The following is a 23,971-nucleotide window of genomic DNA, read 5'->3' as shown; positions in this document are numbered from 1 at the left end:
AGGGAGCGGCCCTGGGTGGGAACACAAGGCGGGAGAGGCGCGCAGGGAACGGAGGGCCCGGCCTGGGGAGCTGTGAGGGATGGAGACGTGGTGCTCCGGGAAGCGCTGCGCTGGAGGCGCGGGGCCCAACCCACCCCGGGCAGGAAGCCCTGCCTCCCAGCCCTGCCGAGCCCCCCCACCTCGGCGGCCCGCTCGCTGTCCTCCTCTCATTTCTGCCTAGGAGGAGTCAGGGCGGACTGTGAGGGACAATGACTTGGGGCTGACGGAGGAGCTCCTCGACAGTGACGCGACGCCATCTTGCAGTACGGACTAAAAGCTGTGGCGGCCGCCATTTTGCATTTGGCCGAGACATGAGAAACGCCTTATTGCATTTCGCCTCCCGGGCGCCGCCATTTTAGGTTACGGCAGAGCCTCCGCCTTCGCAAGCGGAACCTCATTGGGCGCCGCCATTTTGGCTTACGAACGAGACGGCGAGCCGCAGGGGTCCTCACCCCCTCCCTTCCTCCCTTTAGGTGCCTTCATAAAATGCCCGTCGAGAATCCCCTCTTTTTTCGCCCCGCTCCCAAGATGGCGTCGATGCGGGAGAGCGACACCGGCCTGTGGCTGCACAACAAACTGGGCTCCACGGACGAGCTGTGGGCGCCGCCGAGCATCGCCTCGCTGCTCACGGCCTCGGTCATCGACAACATTCGCCTCTGTTTCCACGGCCTTTCCTCGGCCGTCAAGCTTAAGCTACTCTTGGGGATGCTGCACCTGCCCCGCCGGGCGGTGGATGAGGTGAGAGCCGGGTGGGACTTGTAGCTAAGCGGGGCGCGCATCTGTGTGAGGGGGAGAGGTCGCAGATGGCGTGAGGGGAGAAGGGGGGGCAGTGCCAGCACCACCTCCCCCGCCCGCCCTTTTTTTTTTCCCCCACACGGAGGCTGCGGGGAAGGGGGGACCCCGGGCTGCCCGCGGGGCGAAGCCGAGCGGCCGCAGCCCCTCAGGGCAGGGGCGTGTAGTAGGGCTGGTCCCCACAGCCATCCCCGCCTCTCCCTCGCAGCCTTCCTTGGAAGGGCAGGAGTAAGTGAAGAAGGTTTTCCGACTCGGTCCTCGTTGTGAGGAAAAGCGCCGAGATTGCCCGTGATAAGGGAGCGAGTGGAGTGGGAGCTTTGCTGCTCCTCCTCTTCCTGCTCTTCGGGGATCCCCTGGTTGGCACTAGTCTTTTGAAAGCATTTGAACATTAAACCCATTGTGTGGCCCACAGGGCTGTGTTTTGGGTGCCTTTTAGGGCAGGGCTTTCCTGAGACTATGGCTATGCGAGGACTAGGATAGAGGCAGGCTCGTTTAGGAGCAGTTGTGTGTGTGCTCAACTTCCTCCACTCCTTCCTTAGTACCGGCAGCTGTGTAGGTGTCACAAGTCGAGCATCTCGGCTTTAGGAAGGACAGCAGCAAGTGCTGAAACTTTGGGAGTGGAAGATCTGGGGTCTGCACTGAGCAATGCTTTTTTCCATCCTCCTGCAGTCAGGTCTTGATTGGGGAAAATTGCCATGCTTTTTGTTTGCCTCTCTTTATACCTTTCTGGGAACAGCTGGTGCTTTCCTCTGTCCTACCCCAGCTAATAAACTGGCTGGCTCGAGTCTGACCTGCCTCTGCAGGCTTTTTCACTTGGCCTTGGACCATACCTCATCTGCACCTGGCTTATCCTCACCAGCAGGCAGCTATTGATATTTGGGGCAAGAGCTGGAGAATGTCTGGAAATCTTAAGTTTCTTCAGATTGGAGGAATTCCTCTCCTTCTTCCATCATGTAAAGTAGTATTTCCTGGTAATAATTGTAGAAGTGGTGTGTAGTTAGTTTTCACCTTCCTGTGTAGAGTATCCTCAGCTGTGCTTTCACCAGTCTCCTTGGCTAAGACACAGCTGCTTCTTAAGCTTAATATACATATATGCCAGGCAGGGTGTGGTATGTACCTTGAATTGTTGTCTGCTCAGCTTTTGTGCACTTCTAGGCTGAAAATGGCCAAGCATCACCTTTAAGCAATAGTTCAGTGTATGTCAGTGTTTGTCTTGCCACATGCATCTGTATGATTCTTCACTGTTACACTGATGTCACTTAAAAAGAAAAAAATCTTGTTCAGCATGTTTATGCTAGTTTTTAAAACATAATGTTCATGTTTAGTGCCTGTCCAGTGAACAAGCTGTCATCCTTGCGTGTGATAAATGGGGTCGTGTTCTGGCAAACAAAATAATCAAGGCCAGAAAGGGGGGATGGGAGCTCGTGTGAACTAGTGAGTTTGCAAAATTCTTGTGAACTTAGTGTGAAAATCCAAGTATCCTGGAAGAAATTATTGTTGCAGTGTTTAGAAAAATCAGTGGTGTTTTTAGATTGGAAAGAGCTTCAAAAAGCTTAAGGACCTTCATAAATAGTGCTCATGGCAGCTCTTTAAGGGAGCAGCATTCAAGAAAACTGAAATAATTTGTTGAAATGCTTCAAGAGTGTTCACTGGGTGAATGCTTTAAACCAAACCGGAGAAAGATGGCAGCCAGCAGCTTTCCTGGATCTGTGCTTGTGTTAGCCGTGGAGATAAAGTGTATGTAGAGAAAAGCAAGTCAGTCAGTGTGCCTTTTACTGTGTACTTAAAGTGATCAGTTGTGTTCCAAACGTAAAGCTCTTGTTACTACTGTAACAAAATATTGTGGCATTTTTCAGTTTGGTTCATTAATTTAGTCAGAAGTTTAATCTTCCATTGTAAACTGATGATACTTGATTGAGATCTACCCTTAGCATCTTTAATTATTTCAGGAACATGTGATTTTTTTTTTTTTTTTTTCCTTTAAACTGGGAGAAGGGGCTTAAAAAAGAAGTTAAAAATAGAAAAACTCCTGAGGCAGAAACCCCTAACATTGCTGGTAGGCCTGCTATTATCATTACAGGCTTCCTTCTGTAGATGGTAAAAATAGCTGATATAACCAAACTGCTGACAGAAAAGGCTGTTGTCTTACCAGATGCCCATCATTTGTGGTTAGTTTGCTAAGATACTTTTAATTGTGCAGATTTGTCATCTAACTCACTATCAAGAATTTTGATGTTTTAATTGGCATGGAGTACCTTGCACACAATATCCAGAAACTAGATAAATATGTCTGTGTCCAGAATGGCTGTGCTGTGCACATCTCTGCAGCAGCCTTTGCTTGTGTGCTGGGGAGTCCTGGAAGCAGTGCCTTCCTGCCAGGACAGGGTAGCTGTAGCTGCCTGGAAGTGAATTTGTCACTTGCAAATCACCCCTGTGTCTGAAAGTGATTTATCTTAACTATGGGAGTACGTAATTATTCTCTTTGTAAAGTCATATGTCCTTCCCACACCATGTGGCAGTCTGTATCGATCATGTGCGAGAAGCACCGAGCTGGCATTTGGAAGCTTAATTGTATTGGAAAATGTATTGCATCAGCTTTGTAAAGCTTTGGGAATCTCAACAGCAGCTACAGGATATGTTACATGTTAAAAGATATTCCCATCTCTAGATAACAGATTCAACTGAGTTATTTTCTCTTCAAATTTTTTTTTCTGTTTTATATATTGTAGCATTTTCACAAAAGCTTAGAATAACACAGAAACCACTTGGGAAGAGACATTTGAGTAAAATGCAATGTGGGAATCAAGGAAACTAGTGGTATTTGGTTTAGAAAGTATTTAATTGCTCCTGGTCCTTTCTAAATCTCTGTGAAAGCTTTAGTCTAGACTAGTGAATCTTCAGTGAGCTCTCTTGAAAGCTCACTTAAGTGGTTTTATCCTTATATGTAATATCTTTCAGTTTTCATAACGTTTTCATTCAACACCCCAAATACTATATAGATATAAGTGACTTAATCCTCATAATACTCTCATGGGGGACAGGTAATAAACCTAATTTTTTTATCATGCTGTGAACCTCATTACTGCATGTTTGTTCCTGCTGACTAATAAGAATAATTTGCTCTCATTTTCATTTTAAGTTGTGTTTTGTAGGCAGTTATCAAAAATTCCTTTCCCACTGTAGTTCTCTGGGCAAAACATGCAACCTTTTGAATCTTACGGCTTTTCATCTGCTAATTTTTTTCTAGATAATTGCACTTATTTGAAATGATGCTTAAAGTTCAGTGTAGTGCTGACCAGAGTTTCAGTTGTGAATTAGGCAGAACTGTTATTTCTGTTTATTTTGCATATTCTTGTTAACCTGATTCACAATGGCAAGTGCAAGCTTTCTTTTTATGCCAATGTTTAATTTTGTTCAGGGTTAGACTGTGATGTTACAACCAAGTCTGGAACAAAGACTGTACTTCTGTTCTCTCTGAATTATCTTGAGAGGAACATCCCTGTCCCAGCAGGGACCTGCCCGTTTATTGCAGTAGAAATCAAAACTGTTTCTTTGTACTGGCTTATGTGCACCAGGAGCCATCTGTGCAAGGAAGTGGGAATTGTGGAGCATGGGTGCAAATGAGTAAGAGGGGACACTTGCATTACCCTCTGTATTGAGAACACACAGGCTGTTGTGCACCTCTCTGGCCTGCACTTAAAGTTCATAATTATTTTGTGATGTAAAATGGTATATTTTAATTCAATATTTCTCTTGGCCACTTCATCTCTTTTTCATGATTAAAATGAAAACCACGTACAGTAGTGGTATTGACCCATCCTGGGTTTGTATTCTGTAAATATTTTGTATTGTGTTGTGTTTTCAATCCAGTGCTTTTAGTTTAATGAAAATGCTCTATAATGATGCAGCTACCTATTAAAATACCATCTTTTCTATCACTTCAGAAGGATTAAAGCTTCATTTGGTTTATTACCCAACCATTGATGCAGTTGTCTAAAAGTATTGTCATACACATTAATTTAGGCAGAGTATAAAGTAAATAAATGTGAATTCTTAGCAAGTAGTCTACTTGGAGCTGTCATGTTGTATGTTACTAGTAACATTTCCTTTTTTATACCTTCCCACAGTCCTGTTTGTCCTTCCTGCACAGCCATTATTAATCTGCCTTTGTCTCTGTTCCCAGACACTTCCCACACTGTCTGATCACTGCTCGCTAGATCTTTCTAGTCATGGCCTGGCTTTTTCTTGTGTGCTAGCAGGCTGAGAAAAATACTTCAGATCCTTAAGTTTTAGATGAGAAAGACCCTGGAACGTGTTACATCAGATCTTGACATTCATGCTTAAGATGCTGGTTGGAGCTGATGGGAGTCTTACGGAGCTGGTGTTGCAATCGTAGACAATTTAAGAATTTGTGATTACTGTGCCCTGTAAAGTAACAGGAAAACTGCATGTAGGATTCCCTGTTGAGTTGCATTTCATGCATTCTCAAACCATAAATGAACTATTTCTTTTCAGCTGCCAGTGAAGTGGGAACATATATTTAAATTGCCATTTAAAGATGAACCTGAGTCAAAACTTGAATCCAGGCTTGTTAAATGCAAAGCCATATTCAGGCAAGGTCTCTGGTTAGCTCACAGTACTTGTTAGTGTGCTTTGCTTCGCTGTGCATGACAGTGACTGTTCTCCCACCATGTTCTTTCTGTCATGAAGCCTTGTGATAATGTTATTTGCCCAGTGCTAGGCAAACAAATTGTTTCTGGGCTCCTTTCTTGAAGGAACCAAAAGCTTGTAAAGCAGTGGGTTTTGGCATAAATAGGCTGCCTGAACTTTAGACCTGAGAGCAGGGGGGATACAACATGCCCAGACCAGAGCTCTGCAGGAACTTTTGTAGTGTAGGCATGTAGATCCGTGAATTTTTGGTACAAATAGTTTTGTGAAGTAGATATGAAAGGTAAATTGTGAAGACGCGAGAGACGTTTTTCGTCTAGCTATTGTCTGGCTTTGATGAAGGAAATGATATTCTGTACAATTACCTGCATTAGTGGTGTCCACAGAAGAGCTTGTAAAAGCTATGAGTTCATCAGCTCTTCTGGGATGCTTTAGGTTTCCAGGTGTTTTGTGTAAATCAGTACCTTGATTCCTTTAGGCTAAGTAAGAGAACAAAAGGCTTTGCTTTGATATTGTTCACAGTCCTCCTCATCCACTGTAGAAGTGACTTCTGTTAAAGAGTTTAGGGTTAGAATAGAGAGATGGACAAGTGTGTGGAGGTTCTGTTGGGGTTACGTTTACTGAGGAAGAAATGAGCAATGGAGAACAGCAAAGACTAGAACCTCAGAAATTGATTCTTTTCACTTGGTAAGCAATTGGTTAAATCTGACAGCACATTAAACAGTGTGTGTTCCTGGCTATGTGCTCAGTTTAATCCAAAACAAATCAATGGCACTGCTGAAGATGGGAACTGACCCGTGTAGTGTCTTCTTCCTGCTCCCCTTTGTGGTTCTGGTGTTTGTGTGACTGCAGTCAGTCACTCCAAGGAGCTGGTTGAGCTTAAAGCTACAGGGATGCTCATTTTGGGTCAGATGGACTGAAGCAGTTTGTTTCACAAGCGCGTAATGTGTGATCCCTCAAACATTCAGGGGGTAAAGGACAAACTGGCTCTGCAGTGGACTTGTAAACCCTTCCAAAGTGAGAGGGCAGTAACATCGTGTGGATGAAAGGAATTGAGAAATGTCAATGTTTGTTTGCCTCTGAGGTTTAAAAGTGGATGGGAGAGGAATGGGGAGTAGAAATTTAACTTTTATTTCTTGTATTTAGAGTTTTATGCATAGAGTAAGCTTATTTTATTAAACCTTTTTATGTAAGAGTGCTTTAAATAAAGGGAAAGAAATACAGCAAAAAGGTGAAGATGAGTCTTTTGCTTGTCTTCCTGTATTCAGAAACATGATGACTGTAACTAAGCTATATGTGCCATGATGGGTGGTGAAAAGTCAAAATTCATGTATTTCCTTATACTTGCTTGTACATTCTTCAGTGTTAATACAATGCAGTTGGGTACCAAACTACTTTATGTAATTTAATGTAATTTTACTGTTGTGTTCTGTGGCTTGTTAGACACACAGAATATCTCAAACATCTCCGTTCTCTGAAGCTAATGCTCTCGTGCTTACATGAAAATTTACTTAGGAAAAAATAGTGTTCAGTCTTTGGGGGTTTATCCTTACTTGTGAATGAAGTAAACCCCTGACTGTACTTACCTGGATTTTCATGTCATACTGCCAACATATATGTTGGTCAGTAATAAAAAAAATACTATTACAGTGATACTTAAATTTGTTTTCATGTGTTATTTTTCATTTTTCAAAATAGAAAAATGACTTTTTTGAAACTTTGGGTAGATGGAAAAATCTTGTTACTTGGGGCATGTTAGAGAGCTGTGCTTACTTCCATAATGCATTATTTTTGTCAAACGATACAGTATTGGTTGGGTTATTTTGGCCTAATATTAAGTGATATTTTGAAGACAATTATGATGCAGATATAATCTGTCTGCATACTTATGCTGTAGGCTGGCAAGGGGCACATCGTCATTTAGATGCCTGTTCTAAATAGCTTGTACTGTCTTTGCATATTCCTATCACTGATTAGAAGGTGTGGGTCCACAGGCAGTATGAGTGTAAAACAGAAGGAATCAGTAATGTAGAAATTTGGCTGCTGCTTTTAGTAAAAATGCCCAGTGCTAAACAAAGCTTTGAGCTGCCAAAAGCTCAGAACAACCTTGGGTTAGATTGTTTAAAAGCAATATAAAAAACTTTCCTTGGTTCATTCTTTGCTTGGTTCTGGAGTTAATGTGTAACTGTGTGGAAACAGTTTCCCCTCTTCCCTCCCCCAGCAGTAAAACATTGTGCATGTTTGTGTCTTTTTAAAATAAATCCAACTATAACTTGTTTAAAACTGTTTCCAATTGGTTGATTTTCTTTTTCTTTTTTTGTTAGATGAAAGGGGCACTGACTGAAATTATCCAGCTCGCTACCTTGGATTCAGACCCCTGGGTCTTAATGGTAGCTGATATTTTAAAATCCTTTCCAGATACTGGCTCCCTTAACCTTGATCTTGAAGAACAGAATCCCAATGTTCAAGATATTTTAGGAGAGCTTAGAGAGAAAGGTAAGCCTTTTCTGTTGGTGAAAATTGCAGGCATGTGGTGCCTTTTTTTAGGAATAACCTGTCATTTCAGAGGCAGCCTTGCTGTCTTAACAGTGGAGGTACAAAAACAAGCACTGTCTTGTCTCTGAACTAGCACAGTTCATGACCTGGAATGTTACTGGTCTGGGAACTGTGGTATTTGAGGAATGGTAGCTTCTTAAATTATCTTTTCACATATCATTAGAATTTAATGTCAGTTATTGCCTGGAGTGTGAAGGGCAACACAAAGTTTGTGTGGATTCATTCGTATCACAGACAGGCTGTGCTGCAGCTTGGTCAGTAGAGGCTTTTTCTGCGTTGCTCTGTGTCCCATTTGTGGTACCCAAGACAACAGCAAGTCTCTGTCTTGTGTGGGAGCACCAGCACTGTCCTGGGCAGGGGCTGCCTCTCCTGGAAGTGTCTGGACAGCGGGTTATAGGTGCTGGAGGGAGACTCATGCGGGAGGAGTTGTGCTGCTGATGGCCAAGTAGCTACAGATTGCCCAGCAGCTGAAAATATGGGGTCAGGCACTTGCACAGTTGCTGCTTCAAACAGTAAATGGTGATGCAAAACTACTGCTACTTTAGTAGGTTTATTTTAGCACATTGTCTGGAAAAAGCCCTTAGGCATCCTTGGACAGACATGATCTTGGGCTGGAGATTGCAGCTGAACAATAATTAAATGACTTGGAGGTGGAAACACTTTGTTTTCTTTCTATAAACAGATGATAATTTGTCTGTCCACACTTGTGATTTGGATTTTCATTCAGTAGTTTGGTTTTCATGTGTAATTTCTAAGGAATCTGAGAATTCAATAACTTTTATCTTTTTTTGACAATGGTAGCATATTTAAGATACCTATGATTTGACTAGGTATAATTAAAATGGAAGCTTTTATGAAGCTAATGGAAAAGACAAACATACTAATAACTGGTTATATATTGTGTAATAATTGGAACTAAATTACTCTTGGTGTTTATACAAGTAATCTAAAATTTAAAACCACCTGTACAGTGTAGCTGTGAAATGTTTTGTCATTAGCTGTCAAAGAGGTGCTAATACCCCCGTGTGCTGTGTTAACTCTTCATGCAGTAAGTGAATGTGAAACTTCAGCTATGTTGCCGTTGGAATGCCAATACTTAAACAAAAATGCCTTGACAACACTAGCTGGGCCACTTACTCCCCCAGTGAAACATTTTCAGCTGAAAAGGAAACCTAAAAGTGCCACTCTCAGAGCTGAACTCTTGCAGAAGTGTAAGTAGTATTTCAGATTGTGTACAATTTAAATGGTGAAAGGAAGATTTATATTCATTATATTCAGTCTTATTCTCCAGAATGGTGATAGACATTATAGTGTTCTGTTACAAGAGTTTTCCTGGATGAGGATGGACTGCTATGTGGAAGAGCAGGTGCAAGTCATTCGGGCCAGGATTGCATTAAAATGCTAATCTTGATTTAAATGCTGTTCAGATTTCAAGGCATACAAAGAGCTGTAGCTTTTTAAAGCACAGAGAGGTCCTCTCCTGGGTATATGTAACAGTCAGTTGGGAAGACTTCTGACGGACAACTTTGGTTAAAGCTCCTGAAACAAAAGTAAAATGACGACAGTTTTATTTTGCCATGTGCTTTTGGAGCAGGGAGCAAGAGCTGCTAATTAATGCTTTCTTTCACTCAGTATGGCTGAGTGAAACCAAGAGGGTTTTCTCTTAGCAAAAGGCAGCATATGTGTACAAGTATGTGTTGGTAGCTGGTTGAACTAAGTGATCTTAAAATAGTTTACTGCAGCTGCTGTTCTGTTGCAGCAGCTTGCTGCTTTCTTGCATGTAACTTGAGTTGGTCTGGTTAAATACAAAATTTGTAACTTTTCATAATGTGTCATATAACCTTTAAAAATTATTTAAATTTCTATGGAGTAAATTGCCAATTCTGGTAATTTCTTTTATCTTAGGCCACATTGTCCATTGCCTAGTCATATTGATTTTTCATTTTCTCCTAATATTGTGCTTACTGAACGGAAATTAACAGGGTTTTAATTAAAATATAATTCTTTGGTGCTATTCCTATCTCTTTATGTATTAGTTAATAACATTTTATGTAAGAAGCAATGTGTTGTATATTTTCAGCACAGGTTCTGGAATAACTAAAGCCATTTTTCCTTTTAGCAACAGAAACTGCGCAACAGCTCAAGAAGACTGCAGGAGTGCCTTTCCATGCCAAAGGCAGGGGACTGGTCAAGAAGATAGATACAACAAGTATGGCTCATCAGTTCTCAGAAAGAAAACTTGATAAAGTGGCCTTCATGAAGGATTAAATTATCATCTGTGTTTTTTACAAAAGCTTAAATTTTTTTTGAAGCAAAAGATTTCTCCCTTTCTGCCTCCCTCTCTCCTGATACTGAAATATTTCTCACATGTCTTGTCAGAAAGAACAACAGTGTGGGGGTTTTTTTAAATGGCAAGTATATCTGCCATGCTTCTAAACTGTATGCAACTAGATCATGCCTATAGACTTTGATAGGAATTTAATTTGCATCACTCCAGGAATAACTCCTGACTAAGCCACGTTGCTCCAAAAGGGAGCAGAGTGTATCGCAGTAGTCTGCTGTGCTCTTTGAAATGCTGTGAAGTAGACTGAAACTATCTTATATTTGTATAATTCGGTCTGGAGAAAGAAGAGGGGACAGTGTGTTTTCTGCAGCCAAGGCTGAGCAGTGAGTTCTACACGGCAAACCTGTGGAATGATCCTTCAGTTTTGTATTAATGCATTTCACCTGTTTGCTGAAGTTCCTGAACTGCTTGAATTTTTCGAATAAGGTGTGAGAAGAGGGTTTAAAATGAGTTACATACTCTTAAGTCACTGCACAGGTATAACTTTCCTGGCCACCAGTGATGCTGAGGCGGAGCCATGAACCTTCGAGTGATTTCTTGATGTTGTGGCTGGAAGCAATGATGTACTCTGTGTTGATGTTATTTAAGATGTGGCTTTGAGTGCTGAAATTTGGCCTCATGTTCATGCAGAAAATGCAAAAAGTCTGGTTCTAATTTGAACTAAAAATTGTTCCATTATAGAAAAGGACTGTTAGTTCTTGGCATTCTGTGTAGCTGTTGAACTACTAAAGCCAGTTCTTAGATCTGGTCTTTAGAGCCAGTTGGCCTCTAGAAACAGGAGTTTAGAGTTAGGAGTTTAGTTTTCTAGAGAAACCTCTGCTGAGGTTTGCTCTGCTGAAATGTACTCACATGGGTCAGAGCATTGTCCTATGGTGAAAACATTTTCAGTACACCATTTAGAGGGATACAGAGTCTTGAAGCTCAAAATGAAGTTCTTGGTTTGTCATCAACCTACAGGGCATGATGAGATGTTTGGGAAGTTCAGACCTGATAGCTCTGTATGTGTATCCCACATCTTTTAATAATTAAAAGATTGCTGTGTTTAGTGGTAGCATTAAGTGTGAGGTAGAAGGGCAGCATCATAGCGTTGGGAGAAAACAGATGCTCGCAGGTGTAGCTGATGCTGCTGAGTATTGAGACAGCAGGTGGTCTGTTTGCACTATAGACCCAGACTGGATCCTCCTCCTTGTGCAAACAGCAGCTCTAGAATTTCACACCCCTGTGTGAGGCAGTAAGTTATCTTTGCAGCAGATCACGAGCCCTCAGCCCTGCAGAAGCTTGGCTAAGATTTTTTGGCTAAATACAGTTTTACCAAGTAATTAGATTGTGAAAATCAAAGAGTGACTTTGGCAATAATTGGATTCAAAAGATTTATGTCTTACACTGTTTTACATGTACAGAGTTTATTTTCTACAAGTAAGGAAAGCATCTGTGTATAGGAAAAGTAGATTTTGTTAGCAGTGCACCTGTTTGATTACTTCACGTAGAATGGGGTTACAAGCATTGGTCAGAGATTGGCTCTTACTCCTTCTTTGAAGAGTAAAACCTAATTTGACCTTTGAGGGACATGTATTGTTATAGCCAATTCCACATTATAAACATTTTAATTTAAAGGGCAGATAATGTGTGCATTAAGAAGGGAAAGGGCTGAAGAACTCGGTAAAGCATTTTTTATAACCAGTTAAACACATATTTCAGTTGTTGCTTTCTTTATTTTTCCCTAAGCGCCACTCAAAGGAATACCAAAACAAGCTCCCTTCAGGAGTACTTCAGCACCCAGTGTTTTTAGTCCTTCTGGAAACAGAACTCCAATTCCTCCTTCAAGAACACCTTTGCGCAAAGAAAGAGGAGTAAAGGTAGGTGCACTCCTTGTTTTTCTGCTCAGTTCTCTTCTCTCACCTAAAGTGAATTTCTGCTGCTAATTTGAATCAATATATTAAAGGAAGAAAAGCCAAAGATGATATTTAGAGATAAACTACATACATTTAACAATGATTATTAAGTTCTCTGTGTTTTTTGGTTTTTTTTTTAGCTTCTAGATATCTCTGAGCTGGATATGGTAGGTGCTGGCCGTGAAGCAAAGAGAAGAAGAAAGACATTAGGTTGGTACAGCATTCTACTTACAAAGGCTGTCAGTCCACCTGCAGATAGGATCAAAATTTGTTGTACCATTTTGTTCTTAGTTTGCTAAAGCTTAGCCTGAGCTAAACTTTAAAAAATGAGGGGGTGTGATACCAACCAACCCAAACAAGTTTTAAAGGGAGGATTTTCACTTGTTTAGTGCTCCTACTCCCATTGCCCTGGCCTAGGTAATAAAACTCCATCATGTGAAAGGATTGAGCTAATCACTTGTGCTTTGGGCAGCCCATAGGTGTGTGAGTGGCTTCAGTACTGGAATTTTTCTGAGTTATTTTCCATGCTCACTTCTACTGGTTGTATGGCCATGTAAATTAGGTGAAAGCAATGTTGAAAAAAATCATAGCACTCTCCGAAATTTTGACTGAGAGATCTTAGCAAGTAAATAATATCTGATGCATTGATTTTAAGGTAAGTGACAGGGGAGTGCCCTACTTAGCCATATCAAGAAGATATACTATGCAGCATATTTATCCCAAAACAACTTCTTTGTATTTGTCATGGAAAAATAATACCACCTCAGAACAAAACCACCATTGCAATTAAAATGTTGCTTGGGCTTTCATGCTTTATAGTATCAGATTATTCAGTTACTGTATCCTATACATTGTGGTTCAGTTCATTATTGGGTTCATTATAAAACTGTGTTTGGAGATTACTGTAACTATTTCATCATATACCTCATCAAGTATGTTTTATCATAATTTGAGAAATGCATTTTTATATCTATATTAAAAAAGTACATTCAATATTTCTGAAAATTTTTTTTTTACTTACTTCTGGTTTTATGCAATAGATACAGAAGTTGTGGAGAAACAAGCCAAAGAAGAAACAGTAGTAGAAAATGCTACCCCAGATTATGCTGCTGGCCTTGTATCTACACAGGTAAAACCAAGCAAAATCAAACAAAAACCAGCCAGTCAAAAAAAAAATAATAGTCTTGACATGTGCTATTCTAAACCACATAAACACTGTATGGTATTTTACTTACTTGTTGAAACATGTCTCTTTATGTAAAAAAATTTACATATTTTTTTTTCAAAATTCCATTATATTTTCACTGAAGAAAAAGGAAACCTATTGCTAGAAGTTGTTCACTCGGGGAGAGGGAGAAAAGTCATGTGTAGGCCTTTTTCCTCCTAGTTCAGATACGGCATATTAGAAACCATGGTGCAGCTTTGTTTTCTCAGTCAGGATGTAGGTTCTTCAAGAATGTTCTGTCCTGCCTTTACTTTTGGGTGAGAAACTGTCTGTTGGGCATGTGTGACAAGCCAAGACCAACATACAGGTGCATCTTGGTAGGCCAGAGTCAGGAGTGAAGGTCACTGCCTCTCTTTCTGCAGAGTGCTAAGAGAATCGTTGTTTTAGCAAGTTCCACATTTTACAGAATGTCCATATTTTATATAGTAAGGGCTACCTTAAATGTGTTAGACATATTCCCCCCAACTTCTTTCCTCTCACTCTGTTATGTTTACAAGGCTGGATCAGGCAGTGGAATCATCAGCCATGCTGCTGTCTTTATGCTGTGTATGCAGTGTCATATATAATTGAGTACAAAATGAGGCTTTTTCTGTAGCCTCATCATCCTAGATGACATCAGAACATGCTGTTTCAGTGGCAATGACATTTTTGCCTTTGTTACTGCTGCCTTCTGCTTGCCTATGTCCCAGAGGCCTTTGTGTTCTCTTGGCTGATACCCTAGTAGGCCTTATGCCCATGGATGAACATGGTTCTGCTTGCTCATGGTGAACAGCATGTTTCTTCTGGCAGATTACTTAATCCTAGAGTGTAATTCTTCATGGAGTGCCATCTGCACAAATTTCTAATGTTTGAAGCAGAAAGTTAGGAGTCCTACCTAACAACTTGTTCAACACTAACAGAGGTGTCTGCAGTTAAGTTCCCAAAAGGAATATCTTAGTAAAACTAATGTTGAAGGTGTATTTAAAATGCAGAAACAGCCCATGAGTATTTGCGGTGTGGCTTTAATACTTTCTTTTCTCTTCTGTAGAAACTCGGCTCGTTGAACAATGAGCCTGCACTACCTTCTACAAGTTACTTACCTGCTACCCCCAGTGTGGTGCCATCTTCCTCCTATATCCCAAGCTCTGAAACACAGCCAGGTAACAGACACTTCTTTGCTCTTGGGACCTGATAACTCCAACTCTGTACAGTTTTACTGTCTGGCTGCTCTTGTATTTACAAACCTACCGTCCCTCAGCTTGAGTGAAGCTCCACCTTAGCCATATAAAATCCATTGCAAGGCTCCAGCCTTTGCGTTTGGGGAAACCAGATATTTAACCAAAGTAAAGAAAATAATTGTTGGCTCTAAATTTTAAGAGGGACTGCTAGGTAAGTCAAGTAAGTGAAACGCTTTCCTGGTTTGTTTTTCTTTTCTATTACTCTGTAAGGAAAAAAAAAAAAATCCAGCTTTTGTAATCCCCAAAGAGTAATCAATTTTAAGTCTGAAGTATATATTCCATGCACACACATGCTAGCATGTACAAAACAGTTTAAGAAGTCAATTTTATTTCTAGAAGCAAGTGTATTTTACCTTTCACAGAGTTTGGGATTAAGCCATCCATTTTTCTTATACCTTTGTATAACAAAGATAATAGCTGACCTCCTGCATATTTTGAAAAGTGCTGTTATTTTCAGTTCTAGAAAATTGCTAATAGTAAAAAATAGTTTGTACAAGTCCTTTTTTTCCTACACTTCTATTTTAACCAACTTGGTTGTATTTTTCTTCCCCTGCTGTGTATGAAGTCTTTAAAAGAATGTATCAGTTTGTGCTAGCAAATGTCCGTGACTGGGATTCATTACCAGATCAGTCCATTAACAGAACTAAATTTCAGTTTAATACATCATTTTTACTTTTGCTTGTGAGCTGTGGCATTTTAGACACTATAGAAATCTGCATGTGCAAAACCCAGTCAATTCATTTGGCCTAAAAACAGTTCAGAATCTCTCTGAAGGTCTGTGCACATCTTTCTCTGGCAGAAAATTGGCATCTCCAGAAGGAATGCAGCCAAGGAATGCATCAGTGTGTCAGCAGCTATAGTGCTATTTTCCAGAGTGTTGGCATTGGTTCAACAGCAGGAAAAGCCTAATTTAAAATTTTCTGCTCATTCCTTTAGGAGTATGGAGTATTTAGATTTTCCTATGGACACAAAACTGTTTCCTTGATGTAAAATGCACACAGAAGATGCACAGATTTAGCCTCATATAATCTGAGGTTACATAATTAAGACATTACTTTATGAAAGTCAGTTATTCTGACAAGAGACAAAGCCAGCAATGAAACTTGTACAAGAATAAGGAATAACTCATAGTTGCAAATGTTAATCCTCTCAGTTGTTTCACATCTACTGAAAAATACTAAAACCATTGCCATGTCTGTGCCAAGGTGGAGAACCATAGAAGTCTCATTTCCTAAAGTCTGATCTGAAGGGCATCAGCGTAGCTCTGATCCTTATCTGCCTTTAATCTGCTGTGAACACAGTGTACAGGTGTGAACAGGTCAGCTTAAATCTCATGAGGTTTGCGAAGGGTGCTTAAGCAGCTGTGCCTGTGTCCAAGAGCTGCAAAAGAACTTAGATAGAGAGTCAACCAGGTAATTACCACTGGCTGGACAGATGGTAGCTTGCATGATCAAGCTGCTGTGATTTCACGAGTTGCCTCCAACTGCAGCCAGGTCTGGAATAGTATAACTTCCTTACTGCAGGTGAATGGATCAGCTTTAAGAAAGAACAGAGTTAACTCTTGTCAGAGTTGTGGGGTTTTAACTTCTGGGAGTTAGTTTTATGTTTAAATGACGAGTGATTTGTGACATCTGTTAAAGTATATTTGTATTTTCAGTGGCATTTAATGGCATTTCCTTTGAAAGCTGCCGCTACATTAGGTAAAAACTGATGAAATATTTTTGGACTTGCTCTGTGCAATACTACAGCAACAATCCTGGTAGGATCAGGGTACAGTTGTTATAGCTATATAAACTGAAAAGTATAGCAGTTTCAATGTAATAAACTGGATATCAATTAAACATCAAATTTGATGCTAAATATAGTGCATTCATATTGAACAGCTAGTTATTCTAATTGTTGTCTAATTAGACAACAGCTAGTTGTCTAATTATTTCTAAAAATAATTGAGTGGAAGGAGCATTAGCTCTTAACTTTTTCATATGGATATTAAATGGCATCATCAGTGGAATGGAATCATCAGTGATTTTAGTTTTCTTTAAAGGCCACTGGTGATGTTAATCCCTGTGGGTGGATAATAATGTTTTTAATTATTCTTATTGGTGTTTTGCAGCTGGCTCTGCACGAGAGGCCTTGCAGACCAACAGACAGACTGAAGAGCCTGCAGCTCCAAATGCTACTACAACTCTTCCTGCACAGTTCAAACAAAGAACACCCATGTACAACAGTAACTCTAATCCCCCTGCAGCTACACCTACCTCACCCCTAACGCCCACCACACCTCCTGCCATCTCCCCTGCAGCACAGGCACCACAAGTGGCTCCCCAAACTCAGCAACAGCCACCACCGAAGAAAAGCCTCTCTCTCACAGTAAGTAAAACCACGTTCTTTTTGACTGATGGTTTTGATGTGGATTGGATGTCGTATATATGTTGGCATTTCTTGGTATCATGGAGTGGTTGAGGCTGCTTTTTTGTAACCAAAGTTTACAAAAATACTTTGTGGCTCAGCATTGCTGTCTTAATGTTATCCACAACATCTTCAGTTGTGCAGTGTTAATGTTGCAGTAAGATGTCATTACTTAATGCTGTTTGTTACATAAAATAATGTGTTGCTCGTTATATAGAATTTTGGGAGAAAGGTGTATTTCTAGCAGAAATTGCCCAACCAATTGCACATAATATAAATTGCTTAAAATTGTCCTGAAGTTGCTGTAGTTGGAGAAAATACACCAATAGATTGTTTTAAGGTAAAATATTTTATTCCTAATCCACCTCATCCCCCCATTACACATTTTTCAAAGCCTGAGAGTGGGGATATATCTTGAAGATTCTTATTCCTGATACTTTGGTATATTTTTATGTGCATGCTTGGAGGTTCAATTCAAGATGCAACTGATCTGAAGACTTTGCTAAGCACATCTGTAAGCCTGACTTGCAAGATCTGAACTTTAGCAAACTGGGTGACTTCTTATTTTTAATACCTCTACTGCATTTATTAAAGGAAAAGAACTCTTCTGAAATTATTGCAAGCCTGGGTTTGTTGGATTGTAGAGAAAGCATTGGATTTTTTTTATTTTTTTCCCTAAGGTCATAAAGGACACAAAATTGATAACATAAACATTAAGCCTCTCACACGTTTCTGTAACGATTTGAAGGTGGAGTGGTTTTTGCAATGTCCAGAGTTCAGTTGTCACTGCTGTGCCTGTTAGGTATAAGTATTGCAGAGGGGAGGCCTTGAGGTTAAGATGCCTTTTTTTCAACTTTTTGTAGGTCCTACAAACTTTCACCTTACTCTTTTATACTCATCTGTGGGTATTAATGTGGTCCCTGTTGGCAGATTTTTTCTCAACTGAATTGATGTTTGGTGTGTCTGTTACAGAGGGAGCAAATGTATGCTGCACAGGAAATGTTCAAGACTGCAAACAAAGTTACGAGGCCAGAGAAGGCTCTTATACTTGGATTCATGGCAGGATCCAGAGGCATGTATTGATATTAACTTAGCTTGCTTCTGAATACACAAATCTGAAATACAGCCCAGCGTTTCTAAACGTGCATATGAGAGTGCATTGCTTTAGCTTTGTCTGTGTGTGCTGAACTCATTGCTTTACACTGGGCTCTACATAATTTTATGAGTTATATGAATTATAGTTCTAGCTACCTGGAAATGGGTCTTCAGGGTCTGTTTCCACTAAGTCAACTGGTCTGTCAGAACAGCTGCTGACCACAAGATAACTGAACTCACTGTAGAATCATGGCTCAGGGTTGAAGAGAAATGGCAGCTGGTAAGCAGTGAACAAAGTTGTTAGGTGCTACTGCTCTGCCTAGAGGATCAGTGAATGTAAACTTTTTTGTGGCCAGCTGATGTACCGGTTGGGTAGTACAGAACCTCTTTGCTAATTCTTTGCTTTAGAAACTGGCAACTGTTATCTCAGAGACTGTAGATAACAACTGGTGCTGTGAATCACAGGGAGATAAGCTGTCTCATAGCTGGATCCTGTTATGTATTGGCCTTGATAGACCAAAGCTGTTTTACCTAGAAGATTATCGGATGTAAGATGAGAAGGGGCTTAAGAGTCCTTAAATGAACTCCATCATCTGCACTAGCTCTGGTTTCTAATTTGGTATTTGGGGACTCTTATAACCAGAGTCCTGCAGCCTAAGTGTGGCTTGTGCATTTGGAGTAATGCAATACATCAGCGAGGATGGCCAGGGCAGAGTTACTGTGGGTGATCCCTAAGCTATAAGTCTGGTGCATTAATGACAGTGTTTTCAGTACTCAATGCTACTTCAAATTGCAGAAGGAGGCTGTACTTTAACATCTGCATGGACCGCTTTTTTTTTTAAACGTAAAATATTATTTTGGAAGTGTGTGTGATATAGATTCACATATATGTATATAGTAAAGTATATATTAATACAAATTCCTTCAGTAATAATGTCTGCACCTTCTGAAGGCTGGATAAATTACTGCCAACTGATATTCTTGAGCGTCATTCCAGTACCTTGAAGTGTAACATTTAAAACTTCTGCTGGCATGGAACTAAGTCTGGGACAAGTGGTTTCAGTGAAGCTGTTTGGGCTTCCTTAACAGCTAAAAATTCTTGAGGCATTTAACTACAAAATGTCTCCCAAGTAAAGTAACTCTGGTAGTTCAAGTTTACCAACTCCATTTAAATATAGGCTTCTATTTTGACTCTTGAGGCAGAGGGAAATGACGCTGGCAGGCTTTACTCCCTCTTGTTCCAATTACATTAGCCTTGAGCTTCATCTTTTGGGGTCTGGTTTTGTTATTTTTAAAACTCAGTCTCAGGAGTATGGAGGGAGGAAAATCTTTGTCTATGGTTTGCTCAGCTTTAGGTTTGAGAGTTGTTTGTTTTGGGGTTGTCTTTTTAAGCATGGGAACCCCCTGTCTTGTCTAATATACTGTTGAAATGTATAACATGTTTCTCTCCTTGTTTCTGCAGAGAATCCTTGCCAAGAGCAAGGTGACATCATCCAAATTAAACTTAGTGAACATACAGAAGATTTACCAAAGGCAGATGGCACTGGCAGCACCACTATGTTGGTTGACACGGTCTTTGAAATGAACTATGCTACTGGTGAATGGACCAGATTCAAGAAGTACAAACCTATAACTAATGTTTCCTAAGAGATGCAGCAGCAGCAGACTGGACCAAATCAAGCTTAGAGTCAACCAGCTCATAGAGTATGTCAACTGTACAAAATGGCATTCGTGTGTACATTTCTTATTACCCTCCAGAGTAGAAGCTGTGCTCTTCAAACTGAGCTCAGTGAACACAGAAGATGATGGTGTCAAACTCGCTTTCTTTGTTTTTTTTTTATGAATCTTGGGAAGAGGGGAAGATGATCTTGATGTGGGGGACATTTTTGGTGTGTTTTTGTTTTCCTGCAGTTCAGGATGCTGAAAAAGGAGATCACAGCTTGAAGGTTACAGATGGGAGCAGTTTACTGCTAAGTACCAGAAGAGAAGACTACTGCACAGTCATTCACGGTTTACTGTTAACTGAGGGCGCAGGTCTTTATTGTAAAAGCATTTTCTTTGGCATCATGAGCTCTGTCGTAAGAATGGATGTTTGAGGCACCACAGGTCGGTGCTTGATAATTCTGTATTTCAGCTGCAGTATAACTATTGCAGATGGTAGATGTCAGTGTCTAAAGGTACCCACTGTATGTTTAGCTTATTTATGCTTGGGTCATAGGATGAGATTGAGCAGCTTTGTTAACTCTCTGTATTGTCAGTGTACATGCCCAGCATGAATTAATCCATATTTGGCATTATTTGAGATAGACAGAAACTGAGTATCATAACTTTCTGAAGAAAAAACCCATCAAAATTATAAAAGTAACTGTGGCTTGTCGCTGCCTGGAAGTGATAGTTTTCTTGCCATGTGAGTTTTGGGGAAGAAATTGATCTATGGCTCTTGCATAACAAGCCCTTTGCATAGCATAACTTACCTGGAAGAAGGGAAACAACTACATCTTGAAACCAATTGCAACTTAATTTAAAAATGGCACTAGAAATGGTTGAGACACATCTGAGTAAAGAGGTAGTTTTGTTGTCTTGAGGCACTGTTAATGTATGTTTGGTTGAACAGTTATAAAGTGTTTGATGGCCAAGCCCTGACCCAAAAAGTTTTGAGTGACTGTAGCTGTGGTTCTTAGCAGTGTAGTTTTATCAGTATAATTGCTAATGTGACCACAATTATACTGGCATGTAAATGTGCCTTGTCCCCTGCTAGTAGAAGCACATTTTTGTCTTTACAACTGTGTTCATACCACTGGTGCAATCTGGCTTTAATAGTACAAACAAAGCTGGCATTTACTGAGAGAACTTATGTACAAAAATCAGGATTCCTTCTTGGCAGACTTGGCTTCATCGTTTGAAGGGGTCTTGGATTCAGTGTCTGGTTTCTGCCAGTACTTGTGTGTGGAGCTGTGCTTGGTTGGGAATGCTGCTTAGAAGGAAGAAATACAAACGTGAATAGCAGAGTGGTGATGTGTTGAGAAGGTACCTGGGGCCGAATTAGAGGTTTCTGTTGAAGCAGAACTTTTTGGACAAATTTTTTTTTTTGTTCCTTCTTTCTGAAAAGAAAGCAGACCAAATCCCATAGTACACTTGTATACTAATAAAGGCATTTAGATGTTTGATTAGAGGGATTTTTTAATTGATGAATTTTTATTGCATTTTAATCTTAGTTTTTCAATCAAACTACCCAACAGGACAGGGCAAGTATAAATAATATTAAAAAAACCTGCCCTGTATTCTACGGTGTTTTTAAGATGTGACCAAAAGTGTAGATTTTTTAACTTTATTTAAGCAAATACACAGAATGTTTTAGCTCCTGTAACGGGCAGGGTATTTGATGGTAACTGCTGCTGTTACAGAGTGTTGTGCATGTTTTAGTGTGAAAGTTGCTCACATATAACTGTCACATCAGGGCTGTCCTCCTCAGAATTTAATTACCCATTTCAGAAACAACATAGATTGTAATTTTGATTCCAACTTTTCTTTTTAAACAGCTAGAAAACAGCTTGACAAGTGAGAGTGAGTAGTGAGTTTTAGTTTTTAGCAGTTTAGTAGAATGTGTTATGGTTATAATTTATTTGGTTTTAAAGTGTTACACACTGAGGGCTAACGATAGGATATGAAAGTATTCATCTTTTAGAAGAAAGGTTTAAAGAAAAGTGACATTCCTTTTGTTGTCTGCATTCAGATTTTAAAATTTCCTTGTGATGATCAGCTTTCTGTAGACGTGTATGATACTTCTGTCTTAACTGTTCCTGCTTGCTAGATGAGCTGCAAGTATCAGATACAGTTGTTAAGAATGAGCATTTAGAAAATTGGCTGGCTTGAGGGGCATGTACTGTCATTATTACCTGTTGATGCAAGACCTGTGCACCACTGTGTGGTGGCACTTTTGGCTTGCTTGAGATTAATGGTGGTCCCTCACTAAACTTTCTGGGTCCACAGAAGTCTGCATTTCAGACCTGTGCTTTGGGTGGAGATAGCTGTCCCTCTGCTCTTCAAGAAGCCCTTCTAGAATGCAGTGGAGTCATTTGAGTGCAGTAGTATGTAGGAAGCTTAACCATGCTGCTGTTTGTAATTGCTGCATAATGCAGTTGGTCTCCAGGCCCATTGTCTAAAGTCAGCATAGGCAATTAATGGAAATTTTAAGTAGGACTATAGTATATTTTCAATTCCGTTAACTTGTTAGGGTGAGACAATTTAACACTGCAAAAATAAATTATTTTTTAAAGTCACTCTATGACCCTCAACACCAGAGCATTACTTTGACTTGATCTGTCAATCCAGAAAGTGTTTACATGCCTAAAGAAAGGGAAGCTTCTGCATCATTGTTAAAATTATACAGTATAAGAAGTAAAACCACGTGGAGTTTCAGTGAACAAAATAATCAAATCTGTGTTCTGGAAGTTGGAATAATGCCAGACAAATCAGAAAGAGCAACAAAACTTCAATATTGAAATTCCAATATATTGGAATTGTTACATACAGAACAAAATCTGGCCTTGGACCTTGACGTTTTTTGTCTTGAATATTCAGTCACTTAGATGTGAAGCTATTCAGTGAGGCTCAGTGTGTGCTGTAAGTTAAACAAAAGCATTTCTTTACTCTAGAATGGCTTGCAGATGTACTGAGTTGACCAGAGAAGTAATTCAGAGTTTTCTTAAAGCTTTGCTTTTGTTCTTTCCTCATCCCTTTGTCCAAGCATGAAGTTTTAGGAAATAGCAAGCCCAAACTTAAGAACTTTGGGCTTGAACTGCACCTCATCAAGGGCCATGTCCCAGTCTCTCCTGCCCTTGCTTGTAGAGAAGCCCCTGTCTATGCAAGCCTAGGCATGGTATGAATTAGCTTCTTCAATTTGAGTATGAAATACTGGATAAAGAAGCAGTGAAAGGGGCTCATGTTTTCCCTGTCCTGTCCAAACTTTGTTTTTAGGGGAGAAAGAGCACATTGATCTTACCCAGGGTTCTTCAACAACTTGTCCTATAGCGAAGGGCCAGGTTTTTGAAGGCTCCGTTTTCTTCCACGTGTGCTGTGAGGACCAGAAAGAGTGAAATGAATGTAATGAAGAAAGGGAGCCCAAGAAGGATGCTGAGCAAGAGTTCTGATCACAGATTTCATCTTTCTGTTCATTCTTTTGCTACTCTAATGCTTTGTAGTTATCTCCATACAAACCAGTCTAAGGCTTAGTACAGTTAACACTCTAGTATTGGGCTGGTATTTTGTGGGTTAATCTGATTTTCAGTGCTGGCTTTGCCATTTAACCTTTCAGTTTAATACCTTAGGATCCTGGATAGAGTGGGGAGGAGCCTTTGGTAGTTGCTTGACATCTCCATGTGGAATTGGTCGCTTCTCTCACTAAGTTGTGTCAAAGTGCAGACCGCTTGTCTAGGTAAAAGAATCTTGAGACTTTGACATCACACGATTTAAGAGTGAATCACATTTTCATAGTAAGATCTGACTGGAAAAAAAAGACTAAAAATGTTAAGCCAGAGCCCCCTGGGAATCTGGTGCCTTTAACAAAAACTGTCATTTTGTAAAATGTCGCATCTATAGTATAGCCCGTATGTTTTCTATTGGTTTTTGTTTGGATTTTTTTTTTGTACAGATGTAAATTCAAAATATTCTGTCTTTGGGTACGTATTTTCAGTGTAATACAGTATGTATAATAAAAAATTTAGATTTTCTAAGG

General features: G+C 40.1%; 1 protein-coding gene across 3 annotated transcripts; it reads left to right on the top strand.

The window, feature by feature from the left end:
* Positions 1-23,971, top strand: NELFA (negative elongation factor complex member A). Of its 3 annotated transcripts, none has more exons than XR_005700988.2 (12): positions 25-777; positions 7,824-7,995; positions 9,105-9,266; positions 10,175-10,264; positions 12,125-12,255; positions 12,432-12,501; positions 13,332-13,420; positions 14,544-14,655; positions 16,847-17,103; positions 18,115-18,214; positions 19,700-19,941; positions 20,149-23,971. XR_005700988.2 is itself a non-coding variant. In XM_040065100.2 (12 exons), the coding sequence occupies exons 2-12, from the start codon at positions 526-528 to the stop codon at positions 19,882-19,884; spliced, it is 1,620 nt and encodes a 539-aa protein (XP_039921034.1). In that variant the 5' UTR covers positions 25-398; positions 513-525; the 3' UTR covers positions 19,885-23,971. The 3 variants fall into 3 exon arrangements, 2 of the variants coding, with proteins under 2 accessions (XP_039921036.1, XP_039921034.1); XM_040065100.2 differs by having other exon boundaries at positions 25-398; positions 513-777; positions 19,700-23,971; XM_040065102.2 differs by having other exon boundaries at positions 1-777; positions 19,700-23,971.

This window comes from Hirundo rustica, chromosome 5 (assembly GCF_015227805.2).
Source record: "Hirundo rustica isolate bHirRus1 chromosome 5, bHirRus1.pri.v3, whole genome shotgun sequence".
Classification (NCBI taxonomy): Eukaryota; Metazoa; Chordata; class Aves; order Passeriformes; family Hirundinidae; genus Hirundo; species Hirundo rustica.
The sequence above is the reverse complement of the archived record's forward strand: the minus strand, read 5'-3'. Positions and strand labels throughout refer to the sequence as shown.

Excerpts from the sequence above, each read along its gene's own strand:
- NELFA (XM_040065102.2), top strand. The coding sequence starts at position 526 with ATGCCCGTCGAGAATCCCCTCTTTTTTCGCCCCGCTCCCAAGATGGCG. Across the intron at positions 14,656-16,846 it reads AAGCTCTGAAACACAGCCAG|CTGGCTCTGCACGAGAGGCC; the intron begins GTAACAGACACT and ends GGTGTTTTGCAG. Across the intron at positions 18,215-19,699 it reads ATTCATGGCAGGATCCAGAG|AGAATCCTTGCCAAGAGCAA; the intron begins GCATGTATTGAT and ends TTGTTTCTGCAG.